Genomic DNA, 19,996 nt, shown 5'->3' on the forward strand with positions numbered 1-19,996 from the left:
ATCTTGCCACATCAAGAAAATTGAAACAATTGGACACCTCCACTCACCCTCCACCCAATCGCTACATCTGTGCTCACTTGCTCTGCCTTCCTTCTTTTTAGAATGGATAAAGTGACCCAGCTACCACAATTTCCGCAATTACACTCTGGATAGTATCTTTTGTACTTAATATTCCAGGGTTTCACTTTTATAACCAGACCCTCTCCCAAACATCATTAATTTCTCCTTCTAGCCTGAATTATTCCCATCAGCAAATAAATATTATATTATTCATCTTTCATATTTTTTTTTTTTTTTTGAGAAAGAGTCTCACTCTGTTGCCCAGGCTGGAGTGCAATGGTGTGGTCTCGGCTCACTGCAACCTCTGCCTCCCAGGTTCAAGCAATTCTCCTGCCTCAGCCTTCCAAGCAGCTGGGACTACAGACGCATGCCACCACACCCAGCTAATTTCTGTATTTTTAGTAGAGACGGAGTTTCACCATGTTGGCCAGGCTGGTCTTGAACTTCTGACCTCAGGTGATCCACCCGCCTCAGCCTCCCAAAGTGCTGGGATTACAAGCGTAAGCCACCATGTCCAGCCAATATTATCCATCTTTAAAAACCAAAACCCTCTCCCTCCAGCTACCATCTCTTTTTCATTCAAAGCAAAATTTTCCAAAAAGTTGTCCACATTTGTCCCTAGACCTTAATCTCTCCTCAACCTAGTCTCTTCAGGAAGACTGACAAATTAAACACAGATTTTTAATGTTTATAAAAACATATACAGTGGCAATTTATCAACCAAATAACCATGAGAATGTATAAAGGATCATTATATAAGACATAAGTGATTAAGATATATATATTCCCAAAAAAGTGGTAGCCTAAAATTTGGGAACAACTTTAAGTAAATATCATCCTCTGAGAGCATAAAAGCATATATACCAAGACTTTAGAACACCTTATTAAGTTTGTGAAGACCACAAGTTTTCATCAGGAAGATCAAAATGAGCCTTAATTAAGACAAACTATAATTCTACCAAATGAGTCTTGTCTGAAAAAACTATTCAGAATGTAGGACAATGGTCAGCATAAATGTAGGACAATGGTCAGCATAAATGTCTATGAATCAGAGCCAGTGAAGTAAAAATCTATGCCTGTGCATTCAAAGCTATGCAAGGTATTTTGATCTGCTTCGCAGCCTTGTTTGCCAAGGAAAAAGTCAAAACTGTTCTCATCAATTTAGCTGTACACCATATGTCTCTTATTTGCTCAGCTCTTTAAGAAAAATATTTTTAAACATGCCAGGCTACAGACCACACTTAACTCATGATTACACCACCAAGGTATAGTTGCTTAGTCTCTTTGCTATGCTTACATAAAATATATTATCCAAATCAGTAAAAGATAAGCACCGACAAAAATAAGGAGAAACCACATACACACTCCTTGTTCTTTTAAACAATCAAAACTAGGAATAATAAAGCTGAAAAAGGTATGGAGGAGGGCATGGTGGCTCATGCCTGTAATCCCAGCACTTTGGAAGGCCAAGGTGGGAGGACTGCTTGAGCCAAGGATTTTGAAACTGCCTGGGCAACATAGCGAGGCCCTGTCTCTACAGAAAATTTAAAAATTAGGCATTAGTTGTGCATGCCTATAGTCCCAGCTACTTGGGAGGCTAAAGCAGGAGGGTCACTTGAGTCCAGGAGGTTGAGGCTATAGTAAGCTGTGTTTGCCACTGCACTGCAGCCTGGATGACAGTGAGATTCTGTCTCAAAACAAAACAAAATAATAAAGAAAAGAAAATAAATTTTAACTGACAATTAAAATTCAATAATATGTAAAATTCTGTTTCTCAAGTTGTACTAGACACATTTTAAGAATTCACTAGCCACATGTGCCTAGTGGCTACTGTACCGGACAGTATAGATATAAAATATTTCTATTATTGCAGAAAGTTCTATTGGACAGAGCTGTTGTAGAAAAAGATCTGTTTCAGTATTACATTCATTTCATTATATTAACTCATCATTGAAATACATAACTATACATTTTTAATAATTTATTCTTTTTTTGTCCCAACATCTTGAATAAGATGTTCAGTAGAAATTCTTGTAAAAATGAAACAAACTATAGCACATAGATTCTAAAAATATATTTAGAACTAAAAATACAGAGTTAACATTTTAACTCCTTCTCCTTGGGAAAGCTAACCCACTGTATCTTTCTATCTAAATATATGCCAACAATTTTCAAACTATATATCCCAACCTGAGCTACAGTTAGAAGTAGTCATTAATCAGCACCATAAGACAGGGAAATAAATAAATAAATGCATGTATGTATGTATGTCGTCATCTACAGCGGGGGTCCCTAACCCCTAGGCTGTGGGCCGGTGCCTTTCCGTGGGCTGCTGGCTGTTTGCGCAGCAGGAGGTGAGTAGGGCAAACAAGCATTACTACCTGAGCTCCACCTGCTCAGCTGAGGCATTCTATTCTCATAGGAGCACAAACCCTACTGTGAACTATGCATGTGAGGGATCTAGCCTGTGCATTCCTTATGAGAATCTAACTAACTCCTGATGATCTGAAGTGAACACTTTCATCCCAAAACCATCCCCCTCCCCGCAACCTCCATGGAAAAACTGGATTCCATGAAACCAGTCCCTGGTGCCAAAAAGGTTAGGGACGGCTGATGTACAGGAGAGTGACGTTATCTACTTAATAAATTATGATACCTCACTTTCATTTTCAAAAGTGAAAACAAAACAAGCCAACACGTAACAACTTGAAAGTTTTTATGAGAATCACCTTTGTTACAGTTAACCCTGGCAAAAGAATTATGTGAACAATCTAAACTACTTTCTTACCAGGTCTCTTTGATCTATAATATTCTCATTCTACATATGAAAACACTTTTGCATTTTTTCTTATCGACTGAAGTGCTGAGCAAGGTAAGTCACATTGATAAATGTTTGTTGCAGATTAGTATTTATAAGGAATTTATAATGAACTGGTTATTCCCAGGACATATTTGTGTTAAAATTTTAATTCTGATTACTATGTGAATATTACCAACTTACTTATATTATTCAAGAACACTTTCTCTGCTAAAATTATGAATAAGACTTCTAATTAAACTTATGAAAAACCAAACTGAAAACTATCCCTTTATCTGAGTGCTAGTTATATCACTGTGCTCAAATTGTGGGAAAAAATCACATTATATGCTTAATACTTGCACTTTCCTGTATGTGTATGATATACAATAAGAGATTTTTACTTTTTTAGAGATTCACAGAAAGATGCAAAAATACTACAGAGAGGTCCTGCATACCCTTTACACGATGTTTACATTTTTCATAATTATAGTGTATTGTAACAGCCAGAAAATTGACACTGGTACAACTCATGTGTACAGTTCTGACATTTTACTGCATGTGTAGATTTATGTAATCACTACCACTCTCAAGATACAGAATTATTGTACCACCAAAAACACCTCCTTCATGCCACCCCTTTATAGTCATACCTACTCCCCTCCCCACTACTATCTCAAACTCTTGCATCCACCAATCTGTTTTCCATTTCTATACTGTCATTTCAAGAATGTTATATATGGCCGGGCACAGTGGCTTACGCCTGTAATCCCAGCACTTTGGGAGGCCAAGGTGGGTGGGTCACTTGAGGTCAGAAGTTCGAGACCAGTCTGGCTAACATGGCGAAACCTGTCTCTACTAAAAATAAAAAAATTAGCCTAGCCGGGCGTGGTGGCATGTGCCTGAAGTCCCAGCTACTTGGGAGGCTGAGGCAGGAGAACAGTTTGAACCCGGGAGGCAGAGGTTGCAGTGAGCCGAGATCACACTACAGCACTCCAGCCTGGGCGACACAGTGAGACTCCATCTCAAAAAAGAGAATGTTATATACATGCAATAATACAGTATGTAAACTTTTGAGACTGGTTTTCTTCACTCAACCATTGAGATACATCCAAATTGTTGCACATTTCAATAGTTCATTATTTATAGTTTGATTCCATTGTGATCAAAGAACATACTCTATATTATTTCACTTCTTTTAAATGTGTTGAGGTTTGTTTTATGGCCCAGGATACAATCTATCTTGTAAAATGTTCCACTGCTACTTGAAAAGCATGTGTATTCTGCAGCTGTTGGGTAACTTGTTCTACTGTAAGTGTCAATTAGGTCTTATTGGTTGAGGACACTGTTCAGTTCTTCTACATACTTGCTGAATTTTCTCTTCGGTTGTTCCGTTACTTGCTGAGAAAGGGATGTTGAAATCTCCAATTATAACTGGATTTGTCTTTGTTCCTTTCAGTGCTATCACTTTTTGTTTCCCATACTTTGTAGCTGCTGATGGCATATAGACATTTAACATTTGCTATATCTTCTTGACCTCATTTTCTTTCGATTAATGTTTGCATGGTGTATCTTTTCTATCCTTTTACTTTCCACCTACTTATACTATTATATTTGAATGAGTTTCTTATAGACTGTATATAGTTATGTCACTATATAACATATAAGGTCCAAATAAATGAAACATGTTTTAAAAATCACACTAAAAGCCAGGCACAAAGGGTCGTGCCTGTAATCCCCCGCTATTCAGGAGGCTGAAGAGGGAGGACTGCTTGAGGACAAGAGTTTGAGACCAGCCTGGGTAACACAGAGGAACCTTGTCTCCAAAAACAATTTAAAATAAAATAAACATTACCCAGGCATTGTGGCATGGCCTACAGTCCCAGTTACTTGGGAGGCTGAGAGTGGAGGATTGCTTGAGTCCAGGAGTTCAAGGCTACAGTGAGCTATAATCACGCCACAGCACTACAGCTGGGTGACAAAGTGAGATCCTGTCTCTAAAAAATTTTTTAATAAATTTTTTAAATCACACTAAAATATAAAGGAGTGAAAACCAGAAAGCAAATTTCTTGATCTCCAGTCCAAATGCCTTTTCACCTAAGCCAGTCTTGTTCTAAACATGCAAACTAACTAAAAGCACATATAAGAATGTTAGATGAACAGATACATTGTAGACTGTTCAACACTGTATAAAATTTTGTACATATATTATGCTTCAGCAGAATTAGCTCTATCCTAATAAGGTAGCCAAATTTGTGTACTAACCTTTAATAACCATTTATATTTTTGTTTTGTTTTGTTTTGTTTGTTTTTAATAAGACAAAAATTTAATGAAAATTGGACAGTATGTATAATCCAGGGCTAAATAGTTACATTGGACTGGAGTAGAAATTTAAAATACAATAGATGCTGGAGTAAATGTTACATATTATCAACATCTGATTCATCTTCTTCCTTCAGAGATTCCTTAGCGTATTTCTCTGCTTCTTCCCTTATATCTTTTGGAACAATTTCATGTCTTCCATTAGTTAATTCACCAACCCAGCTGAGTTCTAGTTCAAAAGCTTTATCCTTAACTTCATCATGTACTATGTAAATTATTTTTGCAACTTCTTTTTTTTTTTTTTTTTTTTTTTTGTGATGGAGTGTCTCTCTGCCGCCCAGGCTGGAGTACAGTGGCCGGATCTCAGCTCACTGCAAGCTCCGCCTCCCGGGTTCACGCCATTCTCCTGCCTCAGCCTCCCGAGTAGCTGGGACTACAGGCGCCCGCCACCTCGCCCGGCTAGTTTTTTTTTTGTATTTTTTAGTAGAGACGGGGTTTCACCGTGTTAGCCAGGATGGTCTCGATCTCCTGACCTCGTGATCCACCCGTCTCGGCCTCCCAAAGTGCTGGGATTACGGCAGGTCATTTCTTTCATCTGAAGCTTCTCTATTTCCGTCTTTGCAGCTTGCCTGGCTTTGCCAATGGCACAGCCCCAATAACCGTATGAAACACCTGATGGGTCAATCATGTAGAGTTGCGCACCGTCATTCACACTGTAAGACCCTAACATGAAACTGCAGCCAAAAGGTCTAACAGCACTGTAGAGTGTATATGCATGCACATACATGGCCACTCTGTCTGCAAGATGTTTTAGTGGAATGTTGTAGCCAAAGTTAGATCTAAAGTTGGAAGCTTCTTCTCTTGCTATGTCTGCTAAAGAACGAGCATCTGCCAACAAACCTGCTACTGCCATTCCAACATGCCGATCAACATTAAAAAGTCGTTTGTTGGAACCTTCTTCATAAAGTTTAGAAAGGACTAATTTTTCTACCCCAAAGACAACACCATCTTTGCATCTGATTCCAATAGCTGTACTACTATTCTCCACAGCCTTCATAGCATATTCAACTTGAAAAACTCTTCCGTCAGGAGAGAATGTAGAGGCTGACAGGTCATACCCGGTGCCGATTGAGCTCATCGTGCTAAACCCAACGGGACGCGTAAGGATTCCTAATAACCATTTATATACCACAGAGTTTTAAAAGAAAACTTAAACGTTTTAAAATCCTTATTAGTTTATAAGATTGAGTCTGCTACTGAAAATAATGAGAATAAAATGTTGATTACTTGAAGAAACTAGGTGTATACCTGCTAATAAAACCTTTAAGTAATAAGAATGTTTGGATCAAAACCACAGTGAGATTCCACCTCACACTAGTGAGAATGGCTACTATTAAAAAGTCAAAATAACAGATGTTGGCACGGTTGTAGAGAAAAGGGAATGCTTATACACTGTTGGTGGGAATGTAAATCATTAGTTAGGCCACTGTGGAAATCAGTTTGAAGATTTCTCAAAGAACTTAAAACAGGACTACCATTTGACCCAGCAATCCCATTACTGGGTAATATCCAAAAGAAACTAAGTCGTTCTACAAAAAAGCACAAGCACTCATATGTTTATCATAACACTATTAACAATAGCAAAGACATGAAATTAACCCAGATACCCACCAACGGCGGACTGGATAAAGAAAATGCAGTACATATACACCATAGAATACTACGCAGCCATAAGAAAGAATAAAATCATGTCCTTTGCAACAACATGGATGCAGCTGGAGGCCATTATCCTAAGTGAATTAATGCAGAAACATAAAACTAACCCATTCTTACTTATAAGTGGTAGCTAAACACTGGGTACACAAGGATATAAAAGAGACACTGGGGACTACCAGAGCAGAGCGAGGAGAGAGAGGGAGGCAAGGGCTCAAAAACTGTGGGTACTGTGCTCACTTTCTGGGTGATGAATTCAGACACGCCCCAAACCTCAATATCACACAACATACCCATGTAACAAACCTGCACATGTACCTTGTGAATCTCAAATAAAAGTTAACATTATTAAAATATTTTTTAAAAGAATGTCTGGAATAGAGCACATGAGAAAAAAGGTAAGTTAGAGCAGTTTTTTCTGACTACATAAGCTAAGTAAAGTTTTCTCCTTTTTCAAAGTATTTAATGGTGCAAAGATAAATTATACCTTGTAATTATGGAACTATTTAAAATAATTTCTGCTAACTCATCTTAGCATGCTAAGATGCTAAGATTGACTTCCACGCTAAGTCAATGGAAATCTAAAACACTTCTTCCAGGTAGTAACATGTTAAGAAAATGTATACATTTTATAAATTATGCCTAACAGACTAAATGACAGATAATCTCAAATGCAGAATCCATATTCTTCAGAAACTTAGTTATTTTAGTTGTCATATTATTTTTTAACATTAAGTATTTTAAACTAAAATATTTTAAAATTGAAGAAAAATCTTAAAGACAATTATTAGTGAGAAAGACTCTTCATGAGTCCCAATAAGTCAACCATACATAAAAGAGAGGCAGATTACTTTAGAACATCACCATCTCTGTTTTACAGAAGTCACTATTCTGTTTGTTTTTTTGTGGGGACAGAATCTCACTATTTTGGCCAGCTTGCTCTAGAACTCCTGGCCTTAAGCAATCCTCCTGCCTCATCCTCCCAAAGTGCTAGGATTACAGGCATGAGCCACTGCACCCAGCCAGGAGACCATTATTTTGAGAGAGAGAAAACCATGACAGGTAAAATTTACTGCTCAAAGTTACACAAAAAAGTAATAGCAATGATAAGATTTAAAAAGCCTAGGCCGGGCATGGTGGCTCACACCTGTAATCCCAGCACTTTGGGAGGCCGAGTCAGGTGGATCACCTGAGATCAGGAGTTCGAGACAAGCCTGGCCAACATGGTGAAACCCTGTCTCTACTAAAAACACAAAACTTAGCCAAGCATGGTGGTGCATGCCCTGTAATCCCGGCTACTCGTGAGGCTTGAGGCAGGAGAATCGCTTGAACCCAGGAGGCGGAGGTTGCAGTGAGCCGAGACAGCACCACTGCACCTCAGCCTGGGCGACAAAGGCGAAACTCCATCTCAAAAAAAAAAAAAAAAAGGCCTAAGTCCCCTCATTCATTATCATTTTGTTAACTGAAACACAACATAAAAGAAAAGAACCCTGAAATCTGTTCAGTGACTTTTTTTTTTTTTGAGACAGAGTCTCTCTCTCTGTCGTCAGGCCAGGTTCAAGCAATTCTCCTGCCTCAAGCCTCACGAGTAGCTGGGATTACAGGCGCCTGCCACCATCCCAGCTAATTTTTGTATTTTTCATAGAAACAGGGTTTTGCCATGTTAGCCAGGCTGGTCTCAAACTCCTGGCCTCAGGTGATGCACCTGCCTCAGCCTCCCAAAGTGCTGGGATTACAGGCGTGAACCACCACACCCATCCTGTTCAGTGACTATTTAAATAGCATGTACCAATGTACCAAGAGCAAACACAGAATATTTTTGTAACTTTAGGTAGGAATGAAGCTAACTGAGAAATACATTTATCAGCGTTATTCTAATTCATGCTAGAGCCTCAGGAGTCATTTAGCCGTTCTCACTCATCATAAATTTTGGAACAATACAGAAAATTCCTTTACTGTGTCTGTAGAATTACTCGTCTATGACATTGAGATTACAGTTGACACAGGTTGGCCCTCTGTCAAACCAAAGGGATCAGGTTCATTATTTGGAGATACTCTGTAGAATGGACACATATCTCTTTGATGAAGGTATCAATTAAGAAGCTGAAAAATTAATGAAAAGTTGGAGACCAGGTTCCATTTCTAGTATGGTAAACTCAGACTGACTCTCCTACACATAACTACAAATTCCAGACGATATGCAAAAAAATAACTGCCTGAAGCCCTTGGGCATGAACAAAAGCAGGAAGACTTAGAAAAGAAGAGAGAGCTTGGAAGAAGAAAGGAATAACAACTAGGTATGGGGTGAGTTTTCCATTTTTATGTTTTAGCCTGATGGAAGACCACAGTGAGTTGCAGCACACAGCAGTCAAAACTCGAAAAAACTTTCTTGCCTGAAGAACAAGTGCACAGAGCCCAAGCCCGAGGCAATAGGATTGGGATATCCTAGAAACGAGAAAGCTGGAAAGGTACAGCCCAATATTCTGGGTACAATCTCTGCCCTAGTCTATGGCTGATTCCTGAGCAACACATATGTATGGCAAATTTAAGCAGTTTTCAGCTAAAGCAAAAAGAACTGAACCAATACTTGAGTTGTTCCCCACCACAGAAGGGAAAAGGCTGCAGTCTGAGCCCATCCAAGTTAATGGTCTTCTACATTAAGATCAATAACACTCTTAGAGGAATAGAATAGAATCTAGAATTGCCACAGTGTCTAGTATCCAATACAAACTCATCAAGAAAGAGAATGTGACCCATCCTTAAGGGAAAATATTATCACTAGAGGCCAGCCTCAAGATGACCCTGATGTTAGAATTACCATACAATGACTTTAAAGCAGTTATTATAAAACTAATATACTCAGTGGTTTAAAAAAAATGCTTATAATGAATAATAAGACTAAAAACTCAGCAGAGAAATCAAGTTATAAAAAAGGAATCAAATGGTAATTTTAGACCTGAAAAATACATCTAAAGTAAAACTTTTACTAGACAGGCTTAATAGCAGAATGGAAATGACAAAGGAAAGAGTCAGTAAACCTGAAGATAGATCAAAAGAAATTGTTGATTCCCAGGCAAGATGGCCAAATAGGAACAGCTCCGGTCTGCAGTTCCCAGTGAGACCAACGCAGAAGGCGGGTGATATCTGCATTTCCAACTGAGGTACCTGGTTCATCTCACTGGGACTGGTTAGACAGTGGGTGCAGCCCACGGAAGGCAAGCAGAAGCAGGGTTGGCGTTGCTTCACCCGGGAAGTGCGAGGGTTCAGGGAATTTCCTCCCCTAGCCAAGGGAAGTGTGAGGGACTGTGCCATGATTGATCATGCAAAAACTCCATCCGAAGGTCACCAACAGCAAAGACAAATGGTAAATAAATCCATGAAGATGAGGAAAAACCAGGCAAAAAGGCTAAAAATTCCAAAAACCAAGATGCGTCTTGTCCTCCAAAGGATCACAACTCCTCGCCAGCAAGGGAACAACACTGGACAGACAAAGAGTCTGACAAACTGACAGAAGTATGCTTCAGAAGGTGAGTAATAAACTCCTCCAAGCTAAAGGAGCATATTCTAACCCAATGCAAGGAAGCTAAGAACATTGATAAAAGGTTAGAGGAATTGCAAACTAGAATAACCAATTTAGAGAAGAACATAAATGACCTGATGCAGCTGAAAAACACACCACAAGAACTTCATGAAGCATACACAAGTATCAATATAGTCAAATTGATCAATCAGAGGAAAGGATCAGAGATCGAACACCAACTTACTAAAATAAAGCATGAAGACAAGATTAGAAAAAAAGAATAAAATGGAATGAACAAAGCCTCCAAGAAATATGGGACTATGTGAAAAGACCAAACCTAGGTTTGATTGGTGTACCTGAAAGTGATAGGGAGAATGGAACCAAGTTGGAAAACTCTCTTCAGGATATTATCCAGGAGGACTTCCCCAACCTAGCAAGATAGGCCAACATTCAAATTCAGGAAATACAGAGAACACCTCAAAGACACTCTTTGAGAAGAACAACCCCAGGATACATAATTGTCAGATTCACCAACATTGAAATGAAGGAAAAAACGTTAAGGGCAGCCAGAGAGAAAGGTCGGGTTACCCACAAAGGGAAGTCCATCAGACTAATAGCAGATCTCTCTGCAGAAACCCTACAAGCCAGAACAGAGTGGGGACCAATATTCAACATTCTTAAAGAATTTTCAACCCAGAATTTCATATCCAGCCAAACTAAGCTTCATAAGTGAAGGAGAAATAAAATCCTTTACAGACAAGCAAGTGCTGAGAGATTTTGGCACCACCAGGCCTGCCTTACAAGGGCTCCTGAAGGAAGCACTAAATATGGAAAGGAAAAACCGGTACCAGCCACTGCAAAAACACACCAAAATGTAAAGACCATCGACATGATAAAGAAACTGCATCAACTAATGGGTAAAATAACCAGCTAGCATCATAATAACAGGATCAAATTCACACATAACAATATTAATCTTTAATTAATTAAAAGACACAGACTGGCAAATTGGATAAAGAGTCAAGACCCATGGGTGTACTGTATTCAGGAGACCCATCTCGTGCACAGACACGCATATGCTCAAAACAAAGGGATGGAGAAAGATTTACCAAGCAAATGGAAAGCAAAAAAAAAAGCAGGGGTTGCAATCCTAGTCTCTGATAAAACAGACTTCAAACCAACAAAGATCAAAAAGGACAAAGAAGGGCATTACATAATGGTAAAGGGATAAATGCCACACGAAGAGCTAACTATACTAAATATATATATACCCAATACAGGAGCACCCAGATTCATAAAGCAAGTTCTTAAGAGACCTACAGAGAGATTTAGACTCCCACACAATAATAGTGAGAGACTGACACCCCACTGTTAATGTTAGATCAACGAGACATAAAATTAACAACAATATTCAGGACTTGAATTCAGCTCTGGACCAAGCAGACCTAATAGACATCTACAGAACTCTCCACCTCAAATCAACAGAATATACATTTTTCTCAGTGCCACATAGCACTTATTCTAAAATTGACCACATAATTGGAAGTAAAACACTCCTCAGCAAATGCAAAAGGACAGAAATCATAACAAACAGTCTCTCAGACCACAGTGCAATCAAATTGGAACTGAGGATTAAGAAACTCACTCAAAAGGCCGGGCGCGGTGGCTCAAGCCTGTAATCCCAGCACTCTGGGAGGCCGAGACAGGCGGATCACGAGGTCAGGAGATCGAGACCATCCTGGCTAACACGGTGAAACCCCGTCTCTACTAAAAAATACAAAAAACTAGCTGGGCGAGGTGGCGGGCGCCTGTAGTCCCAGCTATACGGGAGGCTGAGGCAGGAGAATGGCGAAAACCTGGGAGGCGGAGCTTGCAGTGAGCTGAGATCCGGCCACTGCACTCCAGCCAGGGCAACAGAGCAAGACTCCGTCTCAAAAAAAAAAAAAAAGAAAGAAACGCACTCAAAACCACACAACTACATGGAAACTGAGCAACCTGCTCCTGAATGACTACTAGGTAAATAATAAAATTAAGACAGAAATAAATAAGTTATTTGAAACCAACAAGAACAAAGTCACAACATACCAGAATCTCTGGGACACAGCTAAAGCAGTGTTTAGAGGGAAATTTATAACACTAAAATGCCTACAGGAGAAAGCGGGAAAGATCTAAAATCAACACCCTAACATCACAATTAAAAGAACTACAGAAGTAAGAGCAAAGAAATTCAAAAGCTAGCAGAAGATAAGAAATAACTAAGATGAGGGCAGAACTGAAGGAGATAAAGACACAAAAAACCCTTCAAAAAATCCATGAGTCCAGGAGCTGGTGTTCCGAAAAGATTAACAAAATAGACCACTAGCCAGACTAATAAAGAAGAAAAGAGAGAAGAATCAAATAAACACAATAAAAAATCATAAAGTGATCCCACAGAAATACAAACTACCATCAGAGAATACTATAAACAACTCTATGTGAACAAACTAGAAAACCTAGAAGAAATGGATAAATTTCTGGACACATACACCCTCCCAAGACTAAACCAGGAAGAAGTCGAATTTCTGAATAGATCGATAACAAGTTCTGAAATTGAGGTAGTAATTAATAGCCTACCAACCAAAAAAAGACCAAGACCAGATGAATTCACAGTTGAATTCTACCAGAAGTACAAAGAGGAGCTGGTACCATTTCTTCTGAAACTATTCCAAACAAGAGAAAAAGAGGGACTCCTCCCTAACTCATTTTATGAGGTCAGCATCATCCTGATACCAAAACCTGGCAGAGACAAAACAAAAAAAGAAAATTTCAGGCCAATACCTCTGATGAACATTGATGTAAAAATCCTCAATAAAATACTGGCAAACCAAATCAAACAGCACATTAAAAAGCTTATCCACCACCATAAAGTCAGCTTCATCCCTAGGATGCAAGGCTGGTTCAACATATGCAAATCAATAAACGTAATCCATCACATAAACAGAACCAATGACAAAAACCACAAGATTATCTCAATAGATGCAGAAAAGGCCTTCGATAAAATCCAACATCCCTTCACGCTAAAAAAAAAACTCAATAAACTAGGTAGTGATGGAACATATATCAAAATAGTAAGAGCTATTTATGACAAACTCATAGGCAGTATCATACTGAATGGGCAAAAGCTGGAAGCATTCCCTTTGAAAACCAGCACAAGACAAGGATGTCTCCTCTCACCACTCCTATTCAACATCGTATTGGAAGTTCTGGCCAGGGCAATTAGGCAAGAGAAATAAACAAAGGATATTCAAATAGGAAGAGAAGAAGTCAAGTTGTCTCTGTTTGCAGATGACATGATTGTGTATTTAGAAACTCAGCCCAAACACTCCTTAAGCTAATAAACAACTTCAGCAAAGTCTCAGGACACAAAATTAATATGCAAAAATCACAGGCATTCCTATACACCAATAACAGAGAACCAAATCATGACCAAACTTCCATTCGATACAGTACTACAAAGAGAATAAAATACCTAGGAATACAACTTACAAGGGATGTGAAGGACCTCTTCAAGGTGAACTACAAACCACTGCTCAAGGAAATAAGAGAAGACACAAACAAAAGAAGAAGAAACATTCCATGCTCATGGATAGGAAGAATAAATATCGCGAAAGTGGCCATATTACCCTAATTAATTTACAGATTCAATGCTATTCCCATCAAGCCACAACTGACTTTCTTCACAGAATTAGAAAAAACTACCTTAAATTTCATATGGAACCAAAAATAGCTCATATAGCCAAGACAATCCAAAGCAAAAAGAACTAAGCTGGAGGCATCATGCTACCTGACTTCAATCTATACTACAAGGCTACAGTAATCAAAACAGCATGGTACTGGTATCAAACCAGATACACAGACCAATGGAACAGAACAGAGGCCTCAGAAATAACACCACACATCTACAAGCATCTGATCTTTGACAAACCTGACAAAAACAACCAATGGGGAAAGGATTCCCTATTTAATAAATTGTGTTGGGAAAAGTGGCTAGCCAGATGCAAAGAACTGAAACTGGACCCTTTCCCTACACCTTATACAAAAATCAGCTCAAGATGGATTAAGGATTTAAACGTAAGAACTAAAACCATAAAAACCCTACAAGAAAACCTAGGTAATACCATTCAGGACATAGGCATAGGTAAAGACTTCATGACTAAAACAACAAAAGCAATGGCAACAAAAGCCAAAATTGACATATGAGATATAATTAAAGAGCTTCTGCACTGCAAAAGAAACTATCAGAGTGAACAGGCAATCTACAGAAAGGGAGAAAATTTCTGCAATCTATCCATCTGACAAAGGGCTAATATCCACAATCTACAAGCAACTTAAACAAATTTACAAGAAAAAAAGCAAACAACCCCATCAAAAAGTAGGTGAAGGATGTGGGCGAAGGATATGCCAACAGACACTTTCAAAAGAAGACATTTATGCAGCCACCAAAATATGAAAAAAAGCTCATCATCACTGGTCATTACAGAAATGCAAATCAAAACCACAATGAGATACCACCTCACGCCAGTTAGAATGGCAATCATTAAAAAGTCAGGAAACAACAGATGCTGGAGAGGATGTGGAGAAATACGAACACTTTACACTGTTGGTGGGAGTGTAAGTTAGTTCAACCATTGTGGAAGACAGTGCAGTGATTCCTCAAGGATCTAGAACTAGAAATACCATTTGACCCAGCAATCCCATTACTGGGTATATACCCAAAGGATTATAAATCATTCTACTATAAAGACACATGCACACATATGTTTACTACAGCACTGCTCACGATAGTAAAGACTTGGAACCAACCCAAATGCCCATCAATGTTAAACTGGATAAAGACAATGTGGCACATACACACCATGGAATACTATGCAGACATAAAAAAGAATGAGTTCATGTCCTTTGCAGGGACGTGGATGAAGCTGGAAACCATGATTCCCAGCAAACTAATACAGGAACAGAAAACCAAACACCACACGTTCTCACTCATAAGTGGGAGTTGAATAATGAGAACATATGGGCACAGGGAGAGGAACATCACACACCGGGGCCTGTGTGGGGGTGGGGGGCCAGCAGAGGGATAGCATTAGGAGAAATACCTAATGTAGATGATGCAGCTATTAGAACAGCAGTTATTATCTTATTTCAAGATATTCTGCTGTCACTCTTCTGGTAAATATATTTATTTTGGTAAGATAAAATGGTCAGTGAAAAAAGACAATTACAAAAGAGAGTGAATGGTACAACTGCATAGAGTGATTAAAAGAATTTGAATAGCTATGTGTATAAATGCATACCCAAAAAAATATCTGAAAGATATATACCTACAACTAAATTCTGGGAAGGACACACTAAGATGACAAAAGGGATTTTTCACTTCTTTATACATTTCTGTGTTGTTTGGATTTTCTAAAGTAAACATGCATTATTACCTCTATAAGCAACAAAAACAATAAAAACATTCCATTGAGGGAGAAAACAGCTTTCTATAATATGGACAATTACCTCCAATCATTCTGTTTGGATTACTTATCATTGTTGTTTTCAAAAATGTATGATGATTTTTCTTAAGAGAAAACAAACATATACTCCTCTCTTCTTCCATTCCTGTGTATTCCACATCCCAGCTGCCTTTCAAAGAGAAATAATAACTATTGTCTTTACATACCTGGTGGAGGAAACATCATTCTACGGTCCTGTTCCCATGGAGGTGACAGAGACCCAGTGTCAGAGGGGGCCCTGTGAGGATCGGTTAGCCTATCACAGCTTGATTCTCCTCTTTCATTGGTAATCTGATGGTCCAGAGGATTCCCTGGGCCTCTTGAGCCTAATTAAAGAAAAAAACATACAAATCTGTTTCATCTTAAAAAGTCTTATATGCTTGTTTTACACATAAAATCAGTGGTTAAATCATAAGTTATAAATACGAAGTCTGAAAAATAAGGGTATAGAAAGTAAATTGCTATGATTCCTATGCCAGATGTAACAGGATAATTATAAAGTAATTATAAGAAATTATTAAATAAAAAATATAAAATAAATAAAATATAAAATATTTAAAATAAATATAAAAATAAATGATTAAATAAAAATATAAATGATTTTGTTGCTTAAACTAGTATGTCATAGTCCAAATGAGCATGATTCCTTTAAAACAGTCATCTTAGCAGTTCTATATCTATTTTAGTAATTTTGCTACTATTTAAAGTATTTTTCAGAAAAACTCTTTTGGAAATGCACTCAGATTAACTTAAGAGCCATGTAAAAAACTGCATCTCAAAGTTAAAACATGACTCTCTACTTCTGTCCAAATTCACTGAATAGTGTTAGGAGTCAATGAGAAGATAAAAAAGATAAATACTTCTGCCCAAAAATTATTTTAAGTAGCCTGATTTAAACCATTATGTACAATAGATAAATTGGCATTAAATGGCTTTTAGTAATTTCTAAATATCAAATTCACATTCAAAAGGAGAATTCATAAGTTCTGAAGACAAGTCTAAAATAATAGTTTCAAAAACAACAGCACTGTTGAAATAATCACTTTGAATGAGCTAACATCCATTTTGGATAAGAAAATCTGGTATGTTTACATTTATAAAGGGTGGTAATTTTAAAGTTCCCTTCTTAATGACTACAGAAAAGATAGTACCTTAATTAAAAACCCACATTCAGGGCGGGGTGCAGTGGCTCACACCTGTAATCCCAGCACTTTGGGAGGCCAAGGAGGGTGGATCACATGAGATCAGAAATTCGAGCCCAGCCTGGCCAACGTGGTGAAATCCTGTCTCTACTAAAAGTACAAAAATTAGCCAGGCATGGTGGCAGGTGCTGTAATCCCAGCTATGAGGGAGGCTGAGGCAGGAGAATGGCTTGAACTCAGGAGGAGGAGGTTGCAGTGAGCCAAGATCGTGCCACTGCACTCCAGCCTGGGTGACAGAGTGAGAACCCATTTCAAAAAAACAAAAAACAAAACCCATATTCAGTTAAAATGGAAAAGACAAATAAAAAATTTTGGCCGGGGGTGGTGGTTCATGCCTGTAATCCCAGCACTTTGGGAGATGGAGGCGGGCGGATCACAAGGTCAGGAGATTGAGATCATCCTAGCTAACATGGTGAAACTCCATCTCTACAAAAAATACAAAAAATTAGCCGGGCATGGTGGCAGGCACCTGTAATCCCAGTTACTTGGGAGGCTGAGGCAGGAGAATGGCGTCAACCCGGGAGGCAGAGCTTGCAGTTAGCCAAGATCGCGCCACTGTACTCCAGTCTGGACAACAGAGCGAGACTCCGTCTCAAAAACTTAAAAAAAAAAAAAATTTAACATTCAATAAAATATATTAATACCTCATTTATGTGTCATTGAGGGGGAAAAGGGGGGGTCTTCTCAAAATTATATTGTCCAGGAAACAAAAGCTTATTATTCTCAAGGAATAGCTTAAAAAAAAATTTTTTTTTGAGACGGGGTCTCACTCTGTTGCCTAGACTGGAGTGCAGTGATGCGATTCTCAGCTCACTGCAACCTCCGCCTACTGAGCTCAAGCAATTCTCCCACCTCAGCCTTACAAGTAGCTGGGACAACAGGCATGCGCCACCACACTTTGCTAATTGTTGTATTTTTTGCGGATACAGGGTTTTGCCGTGTTGCCCAGGCTGGTCTCGAACTCCTGGGCTCAAACAATCCCATCACCTTGACCTCCCAAAGTACTAGGATTATAGGTGTAAGCCACTGCACCCAGCGGACAATTTTTTTTCAATAGAAGCCTAACTAAAATAGCCAGGTGCAACAGCTCATGCCTGTAATCCTAGCACACTGGGAGGCTGAAGTGGGTGGATCACCTGAGGTGAGGAGTTCGAAACCAGCCTGGCCAACATGGTGAAACCCCATCTCTACTGAAAATACAAAAATTAGCTGGGTATAGTGGCACATGCTTGTAATCCCAGTTATTCACGAAGCTGAGGAACAAGAATCACTTGAACCTGAGAGAAAGCGGTTGCAGTGAACCGAGATCGTGCCACTGTACTCCAGCCTGGGCAACACAGTGAGACTCTATCTCAAAAAAATAAAAAATAAAAAAAGAAGTCTAACAAAAATGCATACTCTATTTCAGTACCTCCTTTAAGAGAACAAACCAAAATTAATTTTAACTCTTCTTGGTAACTAGTACAAATCAGCATAAGCAGTCAAGTTTAATATATAGTAATCTTTAAAACAAATTTTCCGTCTACTCCCTTTAGTAGAATCAGATCAACTGGCTTTTACACCAGGAGGTAAACTATCATTTTGCCTTATGAGTATACGTTCTATCAAATTCCCCAAATCTTTCCTTCTCGCTTCTTCATCCTAATAATTAGCTCATTAGAAGAAGAAGGCTGGGAAAGCAGAAAATGCGCAAGCTGTCAGTTAGGCTGAGTTCATCTGGAATGAAGCACAGAGATTTAAAGGAGACATTCAAAGGCTTTCCCTCCTGATTGCTTACTTCCAGAAGACCAAAGTTACAGACCAACTGATTACCCAGTGAAAATTACAAACCTAAAAATGCTAATGGTTAAAGTTTTCTATTCAAACCAAGTTACACACAATTTACTCTAAGAAGAAATTGTTTTACTCGTACTCAATATTATTCAAATATACCACTCATCCAAACTTCAAATTAAAAAGATAATAAAAGTAAGGAAAACAACAGGTACTCTCCATCCTCCTTTGGTGGATCATAGAAAGTTTTAGTTCAAATCAACTCTGTAAGACCCGATGACAACTTACCTAGAACTTCTGTAGCTTTTTAAACAAATAGTAAAACACCCTTGCAGATAATCTAAACACACTGTATGTTTAAATTAAATAGAAGAGGAAAGAGGAGAAATCAAATGTAAATTTTAATCATTCCATATATTCAACTGACTACAAGCAATCCTTGACTTATGTAATTCAATTTCCAGTGATTCATATTTGCAGTTTAGCCAATTATACCCTTATTTCTAGGGCACTGTTTTTTCAGACTGTTAGCTCTTACTCATTTGTGATGTGTGAAGTTTAAAAAATAATGCTAATTAAGATTAAATTAATGAAATGGGATAAAACTGAATAGAAAGCATCAAAACTGTAATGGTAAGTACTATTTCATGTAGCTGGTTTCAATTACATTTCGATCATATTTATGTTGGTGTACAATATGATATGATATAAAATACATTTCTTAATGTAAGTCAAGGTAAAAAATGGAGAGGTGGGAGTGGACTTAGATAACTAAGTCCTAAGCTTGCAGCAGACATGTCAATCTCAAAATCAGTCCCTTTCCTGAAGTGCTCAATGCAAAGCCTCCCTAAGGCACTAAGTATCAGTCTATAGGGCAGTCCCTTTCCCTAGGAGCTTCCAGTTCAAAATCAACACAAGCAAAGGCTCTGTAGGGACCCCAGGCTGTGGCCCAATCTACCAGGGGGACTGGGAGGTGGACAGGAACAGTTCTAAGTGAAGCACAATGAGGGTGGAGAAAGAGGATACAAACAGGATACGGGCAAAGGGAGAATATCTCATGAACATAGAGTA

The 19,996-nt window shown here is 38.5% G+C and overlaps 2 protein-coding genes across 19 annotated transcripts in view; both read right to left on the reverse strand.

Annotated features, from left to right (window-relative positions):
* Nucleotides 1-19,996, reverse strand: part of MIA2 (MIA SH3 domain ER export factor 2) — a 117,000-nt gene that overhangs the window by 10,948 nt on the left and 86,056 nt on the right. For all 18 annotated transcript variants that reach the window (XR_004184940.1, XM_031668151.1, XM_031668148.1 and 15 more), the window contains one exon: nucleotides 16,118-16,276. Coding sequence is in view for 17 of the 18 variants with exons in the window: in XM_031668151.1 (XP_031524011.1) it covers nucleotides 16,118-16,276 (159 nt within the window). In the remaining variant the exon portion in view is untranslated. The remainder of the gene's footprint in view (nucleotides 1-16,117; nucleotides 16,277-19,996) is intronic.
* LOC116275734 (proteasome subunit alpha type-3-like) lies at nucleotides 5,172-6,373 on the reverse strand. The gene is made up of 2 exons (XM_031668165.1): nucleotides 5,757-6,373; nucleotides 5,172-5,508 (listed from the first exon to the last, which is right to left on the reverse strand). Exons 1-2 carry the CDS (start codon nucleotides 6,316-6,318, stop codon nucleotides 5,279-5,281), a joined length of 792 nt encoding a protein of 263 aa, XP_031524025.1. The 5' UTR covers nucleotides 6,319-6,373; the 3' UTR covers nucleotides 5,172-5,278.

This window comes from Papio anubis, chromosome 7, assembly GCF_008728515.1.
Source record: "Papio anubis isolate 15944 chromosome 7, Panubis1.0, whole genome shotgun sequence".
Classification (NCBI taxonomy): domain Eukaryota; kingdom Metazoa; phylum Chordata; class Mammalia; order Primates; family Cercopithecidae; genus Papio; species Papio anubis.